The sequence below is a fragment of the Pseudochaenichthys georgianus genome, chromosome 15, assembly GCF_902827115.2.
Source record: "Pseudochaenichthys georgianus chromosome 15, fPseGeo1.2, whole genome shotgun sequence".
NCBI lineage: Eukaryota > Metazoa > Chordata > Actinopteri > Perciformes > Channichthyidae > Pseudochaenichthys > Pseudochaenichthys georgianus.
Window position 1 is genome coordinate 24,180,466 of NC_047517.1, and position 16,453 is coordinate 24,196,918.

Genomic DNA, 16,453 nt, shown 5'->3' on the forward strand with positions numbered 1-16,453 from the left:
ATGGAAACCAACGAGACAAAAACAAACTTTTTAAAAACGAACCCATCAAGCAGTTCACAATCTCATGTCACTTCACAAACAGATTCATATAAATACTCTCAATGCAAAACCAGCGCATAGAGACAAATACCTTTATAATCCGCATCAGATTTATTTGTAATTGGTGCCACAGCGGACGTATAAATAGCATTTTATTTGTACCTTGGATGGCTCGTGGGGGACACACTTCCATTCATCACAAGGTGGGGGCCGCGTGGCTTGGGGTTGATTATGGATATGAACAAATCCAATGAATCTGCCATCTCCAGTTCCAATGGCATGAAGGGAAGTCCTTTCTGTGTTAATCCTGGTATTTGTTGAATAGGCTGGCAATGCCCTTTACAAATGGAATTAGCCTATATTCGGGAGATCATTTTATTATTACCCTATTTTACTACTAGTTTCTTGCTATTTTGGTTAGCTCAATTTAAACATACTAGCCCAATGCTAGCATGTTTCGTTAGGGATAGGCTACTTCTTCCTCTATAAAACCGTGGTTTCTTTAAATATCTTGCTGTATTGTACTTTGCCATGTTATTTACAGTAGCCACAACTTGTTTTTTTACTGCAAAGACTCGGAATACTTGATTTATTGACATAACTCCTTCAAACTTTGCCCAGCATGGAGCTCACACACCTCACACAAACATTTACACACACCTGTCAAAGGTCAACCCCGTCCACACCGATAAACCAGGCTTTTAATTGGCTGTCGGCATCTTCAGGAAACCAATCACAGTCACATTAGTAAAATCAATAAATATAACGTAGCCTACAGATACTGTAGCCAGTGAAGTGTTTATGTAAACTTCTTGTACTGTCATTATCATTGTTCTGGTAGTTTATACTTTTGATCAACAACACTTAATTAATAACACGAGTTAGCTAGTTTCACACCTAGGTTAATAATACACAGTGTATAACTACTAACTAACTAGTTCCCCCTTTACCAGTTAAAGCATTAACATAAAAGAGCATCACATTAATGCATCAATACTTAAAATCAAGATACATAACATATTTGATCTTTAAATGGACCACTATGCACAATCACTACTAATGCTAATACTTTCACTTGCAAGATACTATTAACTATGTGTGACAGTATGCATACTTTTACTTAACTGAAAGATAAGAGTACTTCCGGCACCGCTGCTAAGAATACAAAAATCGTATTCGACTGGTCAATCTGTTCAGGCCTTGGCCACACACACACACACACACACACACACACACACACACACACACACACACACACACACACACACACACACACACACACACACACACACACACACACACACACACACACACACACACACACACACACACACACACACACACACACACACACACACACACACACACACACACACACACACACACACACACACACACACACACACTCTCTCTTAGAAAGAAAGGGGCAATAGACCAGACTAAATAGTTTACTCATCTCAGACTGCTGGGATTTGCACCAGACAGGCTTAGTCCTAGTCTCCCACACATACACACAGATAGACATACACACAGACCCACATAGAAATACAACGCATAAAGGAAGAGTAGATAAAAGACACCTTTGAAAGAAAAGTCACATTCAATTTCTACTAGTTGCCCCTCTGTAACTGCATCACAGTATTTCTACACTCATGCCATTTCATAGTTCTTACTCGTGTAAAGCTTGTCAGTCAGTTCAAGTCATTACTGCAAACACAGTGAACAAGCTCCAGCTGGCTGATCATCAGGAGTGAAAAAGAGTGACACACCACTCTATCAGCATATGACTAACAGGCCACACATATTGTACATGCATAGATAGTTGGGTAGAGGGCGACAGGTATGGTTCATTAACACTCCCTGTTTGAACAGGTGTCGGCCTGACAAGCTGGGGTGTGAATGTGTGTGTCTGTGTGTTTGGGGTAGTTTAAACAGACGCGGATGTGGTGAGGCTTTCACTTCTCACCACGAGTTGTAAAAACATTAAACTTGCTGCTCTAAAACTGATGTCTAAAGATTCCTACTAAAGGATTTTGGGCTTTGTGTGTATATGTGTTTCATATATCTTCTAGCTAGAGTGACTGGAATACATTAAGGGAACTTTAAAAGTGACTGACATGTGACGTTTTTCTCCCAGTCTAAAATAAGATATGGTGTTGTGGAATCAACACATTCATTTGTAATTGTGACGCAAGGAAATTCAGAAAATCCATGTTTTTACATATAGCTAAGCATGAATTGAATTTCGCTGAACATGGATGAAGTATTTATGAAAGACAGATCTTTTTGTTTTTGACTCAATCTCTTTATTCCAACACAGTTAGAACTAATTGAGAGGACATCTCTCAAAGCTAATCTTTCCAATAGAGAATGAGGTTCTTCTGCAGTTTTGACCATTCACATTAGTAGTCCTCAAAAGCCCTTTAGCTGCAAGTGTCTTAGTAGAATAGAAATAGATCTTTATATTTGTTTGAATTTTCAATTAAAGTCAATTTCGGCAGTCTTATATTATCAAAGTTTACCCTATCACGCATCAATTGCTGAATTCCTCTCCAGGCTGTTTGTATGCCGTGCTGTGTGCCCACAAGTTCAAATTCTGCTTTCAGTCTTGAAGGTCAAAGTTGAAATCTGCACCTGTGTTCAAGACTAAACAACTGTACCTGCCTCAAACTAAAAATAAATACCTGAAGACCCAGACAAACTCGCTGTGTGCTTCTGGCAGGATATGTGGCTTAGGGCATTGCCTTCTTTTCATCAATCCCATTCTTTCAGTTGCTATTCACTAGGAAAACAAAGACTTAAGATCTTTTATACGCACCCGGAATATAATGACAATATGAACCTGTTTGCAATGACTGGTGAATAGGTAGGAACATTCTATCTTCACATATAGAAAAGTATTCAGAAACGTTTAAAGAAATTAGAAGAGTGCTCCCATCATTTATGAGCAGTGAGTGGAGCGCCGCTGCTCAGTCTTTATTCAACGAGTGCAATTCAGTGTCGGTAACAATGAGACATCAATTAATAAGAATGACAGTTTCCATTTATGTGTACTCAATAGGGGGGAGGGGTACAGACATAGCTTGTGGGAGACTGATTTATTGTGGGCACAGTACAATGTACACAACCTTTGCTGTCAAGCACAGATATGGAAACTCAGTAGTTCACAAGCTGATAGCTACAGGTAATGCACAGAATTGGCCTTCTCAATGCTGCCATGGTCTGCCAAACACGTACACAAGGCATAAATGGTGAGAATTTTGGTGATCCAAGGGTTGATTTAACATTTAAATGTGGAAATAAAATAAAAGGGAAAGTAATATTTGCTCGAAATTAAAATACCAAATAAAGAAACAAAATTAAAAATAATCTAAATGCACTCTGCAACTACCTCAAAACGATGGGATGTTTGTTGCGTATATATACAATTCTGTCAAATGATATCAAAGGGAACGTTTGGAAATTTGAAAAAGCAGGGTAAAAAATTAAAAAAAGAAAAAGGGAACCCAAAATCTGGTCTTTGGTTACGATGATAAACTACTAATGATAAATTACTTAAATTGATCAAGAAATACAAAATAATTTTGCTCTTGGCCTAGAGTTGCCAAGTTTGCAGGGTTCCATTACATTTCTCGAAAGATTTTTGGGGTACTGATCCGGAAAATAATGTGTGTAAGAACATGTTGTCGACAAGGGGCAATTTGTTTTGTATTCTTATAGGCTGAAAAACGTTTAAATTAGATCAAATAAAAAATACTTAGATAAAAAGGACTGAAAGCCTGAGTGTTGCCCAAACTAGAAAGTGAACTTATCCCGTGTTTGATTACTGTCAGAAAAGGGTCTGGATATCATTTTTATTAGCCAACTCAAGATTTACTCAAAAATTAAAACCTGGTTCCTGGACAGCAAACTTTCTGAAACTAAAAGAGTTAACACTACTGCCCTCTGCTGACTACCATTCCAACTCAAAACTTGTGCGTTCTTGACATTAATCCTCAACTTAGACAAGCAAAGAAGTCTTTAGAATGGCTTAAAAAACCTAATTCTATATTATTGTGAAAGTGTTTTCTACTGAAGGAGAGAATAAACAAAACGTAAACCATACCTGGTGTTGAAAAAGCGTAGCAGAAATTGTACTTATGCTATGTTTAAGTATGGGACAACTGAGGTGGATTTTAGTCAGATTCTATGTGCGTATGGACATGATCTTGTCCTCAGAGAGAGGGCAGAACAATATCATAGGAGATTAACTCAAGGAGATATTTAAATCTCAGCCTCCTTCTACTGCGATCTCCTCTTGTCGTTCTGGTGCTTGGTGAGTCCATACTTGAAGAACTCATAGACCGACCAGCTGATGGCTGTGGAGGGCATCTGGTAGATGATCCTCGCCTGGACTCCCTTGAAGAAGCCCGGCAGGCCGCCCAGCCTATAAACAGTCCGGAAGGCGTGGGCAAGGCCTGAGATTTGTCTGTGGGCTCCTTGGCCTTGGCCCTGTCCGGGGCCTTGGCTGGGAGACAGGGAGTGGAGGGTGAGAGACTCCTGGGTGTTGAGCAGGGTCTTGCAGACATCTAGAGGCGTAGTAGCCGCGGCTGCAATTGCTCCAGCCAAAGCTCCGGACATCATATGGGACGAGGGATTGTACTGTCTGTGGGGGTTGAGCAGCTCCTGAAGGTACTCATAGGTCATGAAGTGGAGTGCCTGGAAGGGCACGTTCATGGTGAGCTGGGTGGTGTAGCTGCGGTAGAACGCACCAGGGCCTTCTTTATACCACACGGCGCGTACACAGTCCATCACGCCGCGGTAAGGCGAGTTATACATCTGCATGCGCTGCTTCACAACTGGAGACAGTCCAAATGTGTCCAGGGTTGGCAGTACGAGGATGGCAAAGATAGAAAAAGAAAAGAAGATTAGTTAGCTATTGACTTTAAGAATCGGTCTTTAAAAACACAGAGTTTGAATAAACACAAAGAAAGATGTAGTGTCACTCGAATTGCGTTTGCTCAGACAGCTGCACCCCATCCAACAGCTGCACACGAGGACTCTGACCAGTGTCCTTCTATTAACATGTTTGGGCAGGAGGACAAGAGGCAGCTGTGAAAGCCAATATGTGAGACTGCAGGGCTCAGGGCAATATCTGAAGATGGTTGGCAAAGGCGTGGCACCTGTATGTTTTATTACTGAAACTTCTGTATGGCAAGATTTTGTTACCTGAGAAAATAACAAAAAAGCTGTCCTAATGCAGTAGTTAGAAGCTATAGGAAGGATTGTACTGTAAAATGTTGCCTTTACCTTCGGCCGGGTTCATGATTGCATCGTGAAGCAGTGTTGCCACACACCCAGCTGTTCCTGAAACAAATACACGGAAGAAGTTAATAAACATTGAGAGAATGGTGAAGAATATAGAAGGAAAATAGCGGAAGCTGCAGTAAATAGGCATACATAAAACATTGTTTACACTTGCAAATGTAAGAACCCTTTTGATCATCAGCCTCCAATGCCTTATTCCTAAAAGTAGCAGATGTCATGCTCTAAACAATAAATCATAGTAGCATAATAAGAGGAAACTTAGCAAATTGTACAAACACTACAGATCACACCTGATTGAATTCAAGTGTCCAAACCAGAGCAAAGAGAGACACCTTGTGGACAAGACAGTTCACTCCTCTTTTGAAAGATTTAACCAAAAGCTTTAAAAGAGAGGATAGACAGTGGAGGGAGCAGATGAGATGGGAGAAAGACGACTTACCCAGCCTTACACTAAACTGGAAAAGAAGGAAGAGAGAGAGACAGTAGGGAGAACAAGGAATAAGGAAATGATTGACAAGGTTTTTAAATCTCTTTCTATTTTGTAGCCAATGTGACTTTCTGTACTTGAATCACAATCACAAAATTGTTTAAGTTTCATAAAAGCCATTAACCGATTGAAAGCTGACCCTGATACTTCCTTACAGTGAACAACTGTAGCTATGAAAAGGCAGTTATCCAATTTGATGGCATGCTTGGGGTTCTTAGAATTGGCTACACCTGCAGATATTAAATCATCAGCTTCATAAAGATTACACTGGTGATCCTTGGCATTATGGTTGGAATTAGAGACCTAATTATCAACCTATACTAGTGATACTATTGATCTCAAATTTAACATGATGTATACATCTTTAACATGTCACTGTTAAAGTGTGTTTATGTATGTTATATGGTACCATTAGCCAAATGACTGTTAGCCCCTGGGTGAATGGCATCGCTTAGAGTCTTTTTGAGTTTCTCATAGCTGGCAAAATAGAGGGCATGGGCAGGTCCCGCCCCAACTGCTGTTGCATTCAGCCCTCTCATTGGCCGCCAGACTCCCTCTGTGGCTATAATTCGGCGGAGAGCATCCATCACATTCCTGTAGCGGGCTGCAGGGGCGGGCTGGAGGGACTGCATGCGTGTCTGGAAAATAATAAAAAGGTGAAATGTAACAAAATTCAAAGTCAACAAGCTGCTCCCTTTCAACCCAACAGTGCTTAGCATTACGTTTAGCAGTAGATTAAATACATTTGAGATGAACTCAAGATATATATATATATATATATATATATATACACACACAATCTAAAGTGTAGTTTTATTCTTATTATACATATGCCTAACAAAAAAAGAAGCATGGCAATGAAAAGGGTCCTGAATAGACTGCGGGGTGAATAGGGGGTCAACTAAGGGAAATGAGGTGCATTGTGTGTTGTGTATGCATAATTGAATAGAAGGAAGTATGGAGTTACAAGCTTCAAGGTCACAAGGGGACATAAGCAGACTTCCTGTAAGCCTATTTTCCCACTGACCCTGAAGCACACCTTTCTCTATTCCTCTTAACACACACATGCACGCTGAGTTAAGTGATAAGGTAGAAAGATGATCTAATGAACAAGTGCAATTAAGTTGTGATTCTGTCACTAGCTAATAGAGATTTGGAGAGACTCACCTGGGGTCTCACTGTGTCTAAGGAACCAGCAGCCACATAATCCCTGAATACCAAACTTCCAGCTGAATGGACAAACTTACACCCCACTGTTTATGTGCGTGTAGTGCTCTAACGAAGCATAAACATGGCCTCATGTCACTCCATAGTACAGCTGTGGAATGCAGGGCCCAAAACGAGCTATCTTACAGTCGAGTATATGCATCAACTTACTTCACTCCTGGCACTATTGCAAATCACATATTTGCAGGATAGTAAAAGTAAACTGTAATTTGAATGCTGGACTTATCATTCACTTCATATGTGCTCTATACAAACACATGTATAGACATCTTCCATGTCCAGCGTTTGGTTTGGTGGGTTTTTCTATGCTATGTTTGCACAGGACAACAATATTGACCTTTGTCCTCTATGCAAACACTACATTTACCCTACATTGGAGCAAACACTAAAGACTTGTTGGCTTCTTTCAATGAAAGAATCAATACAATTGAAATTCTAGTCATGTGGACTGCAGTGTACACTCTGGCAGAGCTACAAATGCAACACACGTTTCAAAATCCCAAACAATTACTGGGATTTGCGATACATTAAAGGAGAATGACAGCCTATTCTAAACTATAATTACACTGCGATCTCTTAAGTGATCGGCTTATCTCACAGGAGGAAAAGTCTTTATTTGGTGTAGGGGGAAACCTCCAATTAGGAAGCCTTTGAATAAAAAAGTTGCAAGCAAATGTTAGACGCATCTCAGATATTGTGTAAATAAATATTCCTCTGTCTATGTGCAGTATGCTTTCTTTTTCTGAGTCCAATGCCCCTATTCTCCTTGTTTGAAAAAAATGCAGAGATCTTAAAGTTGTGTGGCAGAAGCCGTGTACATGAAAAGGTTCTGTAAACATTTTTTTCCAGGTTCAAGTCGGACATGCTGCCACAGAGATAGACTACAGGTGGCAGAGACATGGATGAAGTATGGGCATGTGTAAAGTATGGGCATGTGTAAAGCTATTCAATCTGACAAGGACAGCTGACTCAATGCCACTTGTCCCATTTTTCCAACCCTGTGCTTTTGTATACAATGTCTAGAGCCATCTAGATGACCTTTTGGGGCAATAGGTTTTGCCTCAATATGTTTGAGTTAAAAGCAAAAATAAACTCATAACAAAGAAGACCACATGATAAGGACTGACCTAGTGAAATTGCATGACTTGCATGTGATCAAAAAGCTTGGAAAACAATTCGTGTCGGTGTGTGAAGCACTAGACATGCTGCCACACTGCATACAACTAATAAACCGTGTGTTGGGTAAAATGTCAGGAGATGCTGAAACTGTGGACTGCAGGGGTCAAATGGTCTCAAAACTGCATTCCATAATGTTATTAGTACATAATAAGTTACTAAAAACAACAGTCAAACAATCCCTTTGTTATTTGTAGACAAAAAGCTTTGGTCTCCTAGAACTCTTGTTGCACCAAATTAATAACTCATCAACGCTACGAAAAGTTAGTTAACTCCGATTTGCTTACACGTAACATGCACATTAATGATTGACGTACTATTATATCCACTGAGTCATCAGATTGTTTTGACTGTCTTTAGTTCGTAGTTTAATTAAGGTAACCAAGTGGGCGCCTGTGTTAAGTTTGACCCTACTAAAGGTTGTCATACCTACTGACGTTAGCCAGTAGCTGCATATATATTAGCATGCTAACGAGTTAGCTAGTAGGGATGTGACACGATAACTGACCTTGTCCTCAAATCAGTCTGCACCACAGCGTGTTTAGGTCAGCGAGCAAGCTAATGAGCTATGCTAACAAACACGTTGGCAAAAGGATTAACACACACATAACAAAACATACACCCGTCTGTGGAAACACTGAACATTCATAAAAGTTTTGGGTCAGCCGGTGCACACTTGGCTAAGCTACCTTGACACAGTCGATGGGGAACATGAGGCAGTGCTCCATGATCCCGGCCACGGCTCCAGCCCACATGTGGGTGCTAGTGGAGGCTCCCTGTGGCAATCCCTCATAGTCTGGTTCAGAGTCCTCTGTTTGAGCATCTTGTGCACTACGGTTAAAATCAACAGTCTGCAGCTCCGTTTCCCCACCGATCCGGGGTGACAGGCTCCCCACGATAGTTTCCGAAACTCCCCAGAATCTGCCTCCCAGCCATCGAACTTCTGCCCCGGCAGATGCACCAGCAACCCCGGGATCATTGCCTGTAGTCTCCGCTGTCATCCGTCGCCTCCTCACAAATCCATCTGCTTCCATGAGAAACCAGGTGAAATGTCAAAACACGCAGATACGGCGTCTTGTTGGTGATATCAGTCCTTAAGATTCACATTCCCGTAGGGAGGTATTAACGCTGCTTGCCTGCTACACTATTCCCTCCCCGCCTCATTAGGCTACTTCCCAGCCAGGGCTAAGCAAGGGAGACCGTGGCGGACAAATACACAACAAGCCCCAGCACAGGCCGCGATAAGGAAATGAGCTCTGATTGGTTACGATGGTCAAGTCCTACTCACGCTATTGGGTTATAGACCTGCCACTCATGAGAGGGAAGACTTCAAACACTGTCATAATAAGGCAGTTGACATTAACTATGTCAACTATGTTAACCACATTAACTATGGCTGCATGCTGCATCTGTGAAAGCTATCAAAACTATAGGTCACTGCAGGTCATCCATAACGATATTTCTTAAATACATAACCTAATCAGTTTTATTTGTTGGCACTTAACGTGTCACTTAATGCTACGTTTATAGTCTTATTAACAGTGTTGTGAACTACAGATTTGACCCATGTTGCATAATCTTTACACAAAGAAACCAAACTAAAATCAGCATCTCTCCACAGGATCATCAGCATTTTCATCAGCATTTTGAAAGTATGATTACATCTCATTAAAAATGGTTTGATATCTATTATTTACTGTTTCAAATTGTACACTCTTAGAAGTAATGTGTCATTTTTTTAACACACTGCTGTGTCAAAGGCAATTCAACACATTCAGTGTCATTTCTGAAGCATTTTACACACACACGTGTAAAATAAAATGCACATAGCCAACACATTAGTGTGTCCACTGTCCTGCCCAATCACGGTTGAGTTATTTCAAATGTATCATTTTTCAACTGTCCAACTGTCCATCAAATATCCAAACTGCCCTTTTCACCTCTGGCTGCTGTGGAGGATGGATGTGTCAGCGGAGGAGAGTCTAAGTTTTGCCCATGGAGAACCAAGCGGCAAACTGTGGGGTAGAGCCGTGAAGCCAATACGGAAGTGTCACACACTGCAGTTCATATATTGGCCGATAGGCGATGGCTGCATAAAGGAGCAATTTCCATAGACCCCCATGTTAAAATGCCCAACTTTACAGCAGAAAAAAACATTTTTCTCTCCCTGGCTCCATACATTTTTATTATCGATATAGTTAGATTCCACCTTCATGATTATGGATCTGAGAGTGAATTGTTTTCTAACGCAATATTTTATTTATATTAGGTCTTAAAGTGTGTGCATAAATTAGGGCGTGGTCACATTGAGTGACGGCTCTGTCAAGTGCCTGCCGCTGTTAGCTTCTTGTCTCTCTGCTAGCTGCTCCGTGAAGCTACAGGGACTCTGCCTGCTCAGCTCATCCAGGAAACACAACCTGTAGCCGGCCGTGGTTGTTTGTTCTTCATGCTTATATATCGGACTATTGTGACTCGCTCTGCCGTTAAAACAGACGGTGCATGAATGCGGTAAGTACAATTCGAGTGCTTTATTTATGTGTTAAAGATTTTAATCAGCTACGTAATGAATGGTAAGGCTTGGGTTAGCATGTAAGCTAGTGGTAGCTACATCGGTGCTAACGATTGTAATCGTAGCCTCCAAGTTAAAATCATAGACTGTATATATAAAGGTTAAAACGAAATAGACAAGTGTTAAGTGGGATAATACTGTTGAACAAACGGCTTCCGTTTGAGGTTGATAAAATAAGGTTACATCCTTGTAATTTAGAGATATTTTATTATGTAGGAGGAACTGTATGCATCGCTAAGGTTAATTTAAATTGGCTATGCTCAAGTATGTAGACAAGTTGATGTCGAAGTAGTTATGTGAAATCAACCTCACAATAAGATGTGTGTATATTACAATTATTAATGTCATATTTCAAGATGATTACTTAGATATTACAATATGGTTGGTTGAGCTGGAGTTCATTATCGAGCTTACACGTTAACGTCACAGTCATCTGAAGAATGAACCCAAACCTTGTTGTTTTTATTAATTGCATTACCAAATTGGTATCAAATAATCAGTAAGCATTGGTAACACAACTTCCAAAGTTACAGTAAAATAAAAAGGACCCTGACTCGGACAATACACAATCCAACATGTCCAACAGAAGAGAATCAGTTATATTGTTTGTACACATGGTACTTTACATATATATATATCTGTTTGTTTAAGGTGTCCAGGTGATGCAGACAGGCTGGACCAGAGAGTGAGAGACAGAACTGGACTCCTCACAGCAGTGAACTTCAGCACAGGTACAAAGACTCTTTTTTTCTTACTGTACAAAGAATTAAGAAAGATATTGGTTTAAATGAATGAAGTATTGACTTTAATACACTGATATACATTCCAATAAACAATACTAAATACTAGATCACCTACACATCAGTTAAGTTGAGGGGTTTTTCCATGCAAAAAGTTACATTTAGATATTTAGCAATATGACTTTGTCAGCTTTCTAATGTAATGTATTGAAGGCAAAGATTTATCTCTCAATATTGTCTGTAAAAAACGTGGTAAAAGTTATTCTTTCAGTGAGACAACAGAGCAAGCTTCTACAGTTGCACTACGTTTTGATAACAGTTAAATATTATTTTGATAATAACATATATTTCAATGTTGATGAACTTCATACTGTTCATTCATAATCTGATTGTCTTTGTAGCTCATTGTTTAAATACAAAAAAAACATTACAATTACAAAATAATTATATCTACAGCCCCTAAACACACAAACACACCACTTTCATAAATAACACACTTGTTCTGCAATAATATGTTTTATGTTTCCTGTCATTTTTGTTAGGAAAGGACATACCTGAAAGACACGACATGTTCTCCTTCTCTGAGGGTCAAGAAGAACATCCAAGAGGATCATTAAAAGCTGATGCTATGAGATGTTAAGAACAGTACAGGACATTCACTATAAACAACTTTTATTGTAAAAACAGTCAGCTGATCGAATGCAGCTATTTCCACATCTACACTCCATCAGCTGATTATTTCTATTTGCCTCACTTTATGCGCTTCACATCGCTTGTGCCTTGTACCGCAGAGTTTGCAACGTCACAAATAAATCTTCAGTCAGATGTGAATGTGTAATCTAACATGTTCAGTAAGAATAATGGACGAAAGGAGTGCAAATACAAATACAGTTTATTGAAATGTGAACCAAAAGTTAATCAAATGTTTTAAATAAAAAGCACATATGGACAGAAGGTGGAAACCTATTAAATGTATAAGTAAACACATTTAGTCAAATAACGTGACAGACTAGGCCTGTGCAGTTGGTATCAGCTTTGCCCAGCATGGGCTCCTCCACTGAGGGTCTTTCCTCTGCGAGGAGGACCAGGGCTGATCCCTGGTCCTCCTCGCAGAGGAAAGACCCTCAGTCCTCTCCAAACCAACAGACAGGACGTCCATCACAGAGGTTTCTCCCTGAAGTCTCTGCAGCCCTCTGGACACCACGCTGTCTCAATCCGTCCACACTGAATATGAGAGGGGGGAAATGAAAATAATAAATGCTTTAGACAATAAGAAACATAAAGTTGACTGTTGAGTTGCTCAGTTTTTTTAGATTGTCAATACTATTACTGTATAACTAATATCTCAGGTTAAGAGGCACATTCAAATAAAGATTGGTCTTTAAATACATTTTGTCTTTTGAATTGTTTGTCTAAAGTCAAGGATCTAGAACTGGTACTTATTTTTAATGATACAGTCTGGTTATTATGCTGTTGGCCTCACAGGTAAGAGCACTAACTAGCTACCATCACATGTACCTTAGCTTGACTTAAATGTATTAAACGTATGGTTAAGTGATATCAAAATATAAATAACTAATGTCATGCAAACATATTAATATTTGCTTGATTCCAGAGTTGAATTTAGCACAATTGCATACAAATGTTAAGGGGTTTTAAGATTCTGAAAACTCAATAACTTAGATTATTATTTATAGTTATAAATAATATAGTTATTTATAGTTTTGCTGAATAGTTTCATGGCCGCTTACCTTAGAAACGTAAAATGCGACGGCAGTGTGCAGATGGGGAGCATGTTAGCTTAGCTTGGTAGCTTCAGCTAGCTCTGGAACTTCCAGCTGGGTGGCAGCAGGTCCCGCCTCGGCTCCGCCTCTTTGCCCTTATTTGGAGAAAGCGGGAGTTGAACTCTGACGTCACTGTTGAGCCGTTAGTGGCCGACTCCGCCTACTAAGGGCTTCACGGCAACTCTGCAGAATCCTATGGGTGACGTCACGGACCCTACATCCATTTATATATACAGTCTATGATAAGAACTGAATACAGCGTGGGAGGCGGGGCCTCATTCATTCCTATGAGAGCTGCGAGCGCATGATGATAAAATGGCCCAACTTTTGAGAGAGCGAAACGTCACAGATTACCCGGCATGCCTGAGAAGTACCCGTATGTGCGCTCATAGCGCATGCGCAGCTTTAACCAAAATGCTCGTTCACATCAAGCACGTCAATTTGCGTACACGTAACAGCACCGCACGTTCATGACAGCATGGAAATGATTTGTTATTATGATGGATTTGATATTAACGAGGCGGCAGTTAGCAGCTAGCGGCTAGCTAGTCATTATGCTAATGTGACATCGATCGTTATGTACTTATATTACGCTGTAACAGGATCTAGTGATATCCAAGAAACAGAGCTCCATTTTAGCATGAAAGAATGATTGCACTGTATATATATATACTTATAATAATAAGTAATATTAACTTTATTTAATACAACATTTACGGTACAAGATTGAATCATACAGCCCATGTGGTATGATAATGAATTATAGCAAACATGTGCAATATATCCATTATTACAGTATGGGTCCGTTCTTATTGTGCATCCATGGGTAAAGATAAACGCAACTCACATTGGTTTCTCAAACAGCATCTCTGTAAACTACGTGTATTGTATTCACTGAACTTCACTCTCTGCCTTTAATGGCTCGTTGTAGCGAGTAGCATGAAGCTGCAGCGTCGGAGACAGCAGTTACAGGACCGCACTTGTAGAACCGCACACACAGGTCCCGCATCACGGCAGCACGTGACGGAGCACGTGCTTTTACAGTTTTATTTGTTTAACATTAATAACAATTCCGGTGTCTTGAAATGAAGTGTGATTAGCTAACATTAACTATGATAGTGTTAAGGCAATACAAACAAACATCTGTTTGCTTATGATAGCTTCTAACCGTATTAAAGTCTTTAAAAACAACTATTCGTTAGCTATAGCTTTCGGCAAAAGCATTACCAAAAGCATATTTGATCATTTGTTTAATCATTCATGCGAACGTGCGTTGATCGTCACGTGCTCCGTCACCGTCACGTGCTCCGTCACCAAGTAACATGAACGTGCCGGCGGCACGGTCCCGTGGGTAAGATGCGCGTTCATAATGCAGAGGGAAATAACTCTCAGAATAATGTTATTAGCACATTATTACAACTTGAGGAACGAATATTTTTAATAAGGGCTATACAAGTGTTCATACAGGGTAGTTTAAAAAAAATTATCCAACGATTTACAGACCATTATTTCCCCATGTAAGTCAATGGGAAAAAGTGTTTCCGGGCCTGGCAACCAAACGGAAGTGTAGTACCGCCGTTTAGCCAGCACGAATATTTTCATCTGAGTCCGGCGCACTTCCTGGGGGTTTGGTTTTGCCCCTACACACGGCGGCGTGCGTTGCCGCTTCAACGCTTCTGCCCATTCACTTTGAATGGGGTGACGTCACGATTCGCCGAACTGCATTGTGGGAGCAAAGCGTAGCTTCTCTCGCGGTGCTCGCTGCAAAAGTAGAGCAATGTTCTACTTTTGCCGCCTCGACGGAGGCGTCAGCCACTCAAATCCCGCGTATGCAAATCTGACAGTACAAGCGCTAGCCAATCAAACCGTGTGTATGTTGGGAGAGCCAGACCGCAGTTATTTCCCATATGTCAAAAAATGGAGGAGAAAATGATCGTGGCGGTAGTGAATCACCCGGTACTATATGACCAGTCCCTCTTTACATACAGAGATACAAACCGGAGGAGCCAGGCATGGGGGGAGGTGGCGGAGACAGTGGGTGAAACTGGTAGGTTTTTGCCTGTTTTGGGGAGTTTATATCCAGTGTATTTCGTTTGAATGGACAGCTAGCAAGCATAGACAGTATATTTAGCCAGCATGGATGTAGCATGAATGCTTTGCTTTGTATGTCCGGGGCGGGACATTCATGTGATTGGTTGTTGGTCGCGTTGCTCGCGTTGACTCCCCAAGCTCAAGACACGCCCACCGCCAAGCGGCAACGCACGTCGCTGTGTGTAACGGCCCGTCCACACAGCGGCGTGCATTGACGCTTGCCGGCGGGCATGTCTGACACTCGACCAACAACCAATCACATGAATCTCCCGCCCCTGACACACAAGCAGCGTTTTGATTGGCTAGAGCTTGTACTGGCATATGATTCGATTGGCTGACGCTTCTGCCGAGGCGTCAAAAGTTGAACATTGCTCAACTTTTGAAGCGAGCAACGCCAGCAACGCTCCACGTCGCTTCCCAAAATGCAGTTCGGCTAAAAGTGACATCACCCCATTCAAAGTGAATGGGCAGAAGCGTTGGAAGCTTCAACGCACGCCGCTGTGTGGACGGGCCGTAAAGGGTGTCCTGAGATTAGCGCCTGCAGGCAGGCTCCATGGAGCTGTCAGCTCCGGACTGCGCAAAATGCGTACATGAAGCGCTACATCATGAACGCAATAAATCTACCCTCGTGGGGGCGCGCTCATGTAATTGGCTTAGAATGAAGGAGACATCTGATTGGCTATAGATAGAAATAATTACAAGTACGAATCGGCTGACCATCAGGGGAGTCTCAAAAAACCCACACACGAATGCACAGCGATCCGTGCACAGAAAGCGGTTTGTGTTTGCAGGTTCAGGGGTTTTAAACGGAAAACAAATATGTGAGGATCAAAAATACACATGTAAAACTTTTTTCTGGAGTTTCTATTTACATGTATATGAAACGGAATACATTTGTGTGTGCATTGAAAAACACAAGTGTGGATCCGGAAATACAAGTGTGAATCCTTTTGCAGATCATGAAATACAAGTGTGAATCCTTCTGTGCGCATGTGTGTATTATGAGACTGTTCTGAGCCCATACATGTAACAC

General features: G+C 41.0%; 1 protein-coding gene across 1 annotated transcript; it reads right to left on the bottom strand.

Moving 5' to 3' along the window:
- Window positions 1-2,974: 2,974 nt before the first annotated feature.
- On the bottom strand, window positions 2,975-9,473 carry slc25a28 (solute carrier family 25 member 28). Its single transcript, XM_034100833.2, has 4 exons — window positions 8,926-9,473; window positions 6,243-6,471; window positions 5,329-5,385; window positions 2,975-4,877 (listed from the first exon to the last, which is right to left on the bottom strand). Exons 1-4 carry the CDS (start codon window positions 9,268-9,270, stop codon window positions 4,321-4,323), a joined length of 1,188 nt encoding a protein of 395 aa, XP_033956724.1. The 5' UTR covers window positions 9,271-9,473; the 3' UTR covers window positions 2,975-4,320.
- Between the last annotated feature and the right edge of the window lie 6,980 nt (window positions 9,474-16,453).

Bases quoted from the DNA above. Each gene is read 5' to 3' on its own strand.
- slc25a28 (XM_034100833.2), bottom strand. From the start codon at position 9,270: ATGGAAGCAGATGGATTTGTGAGGAGGCGACGGATGACAGCGGAGACT. The intron at 5,386-6,242 runs GTACCATATAAC...TATTTGTTTCAG, and splicing joins TAACAGTCATTTGGCTAATG to GAACAGCTGGGTGTGTGGCA. The intron at 4,878-5,328 runs GTAAAGGCAACA...GACTGTCTCCAG, and splicing joins AATCATGAACCCGGCCGAAG to TTGTGAAGCAGCGCATGCAG.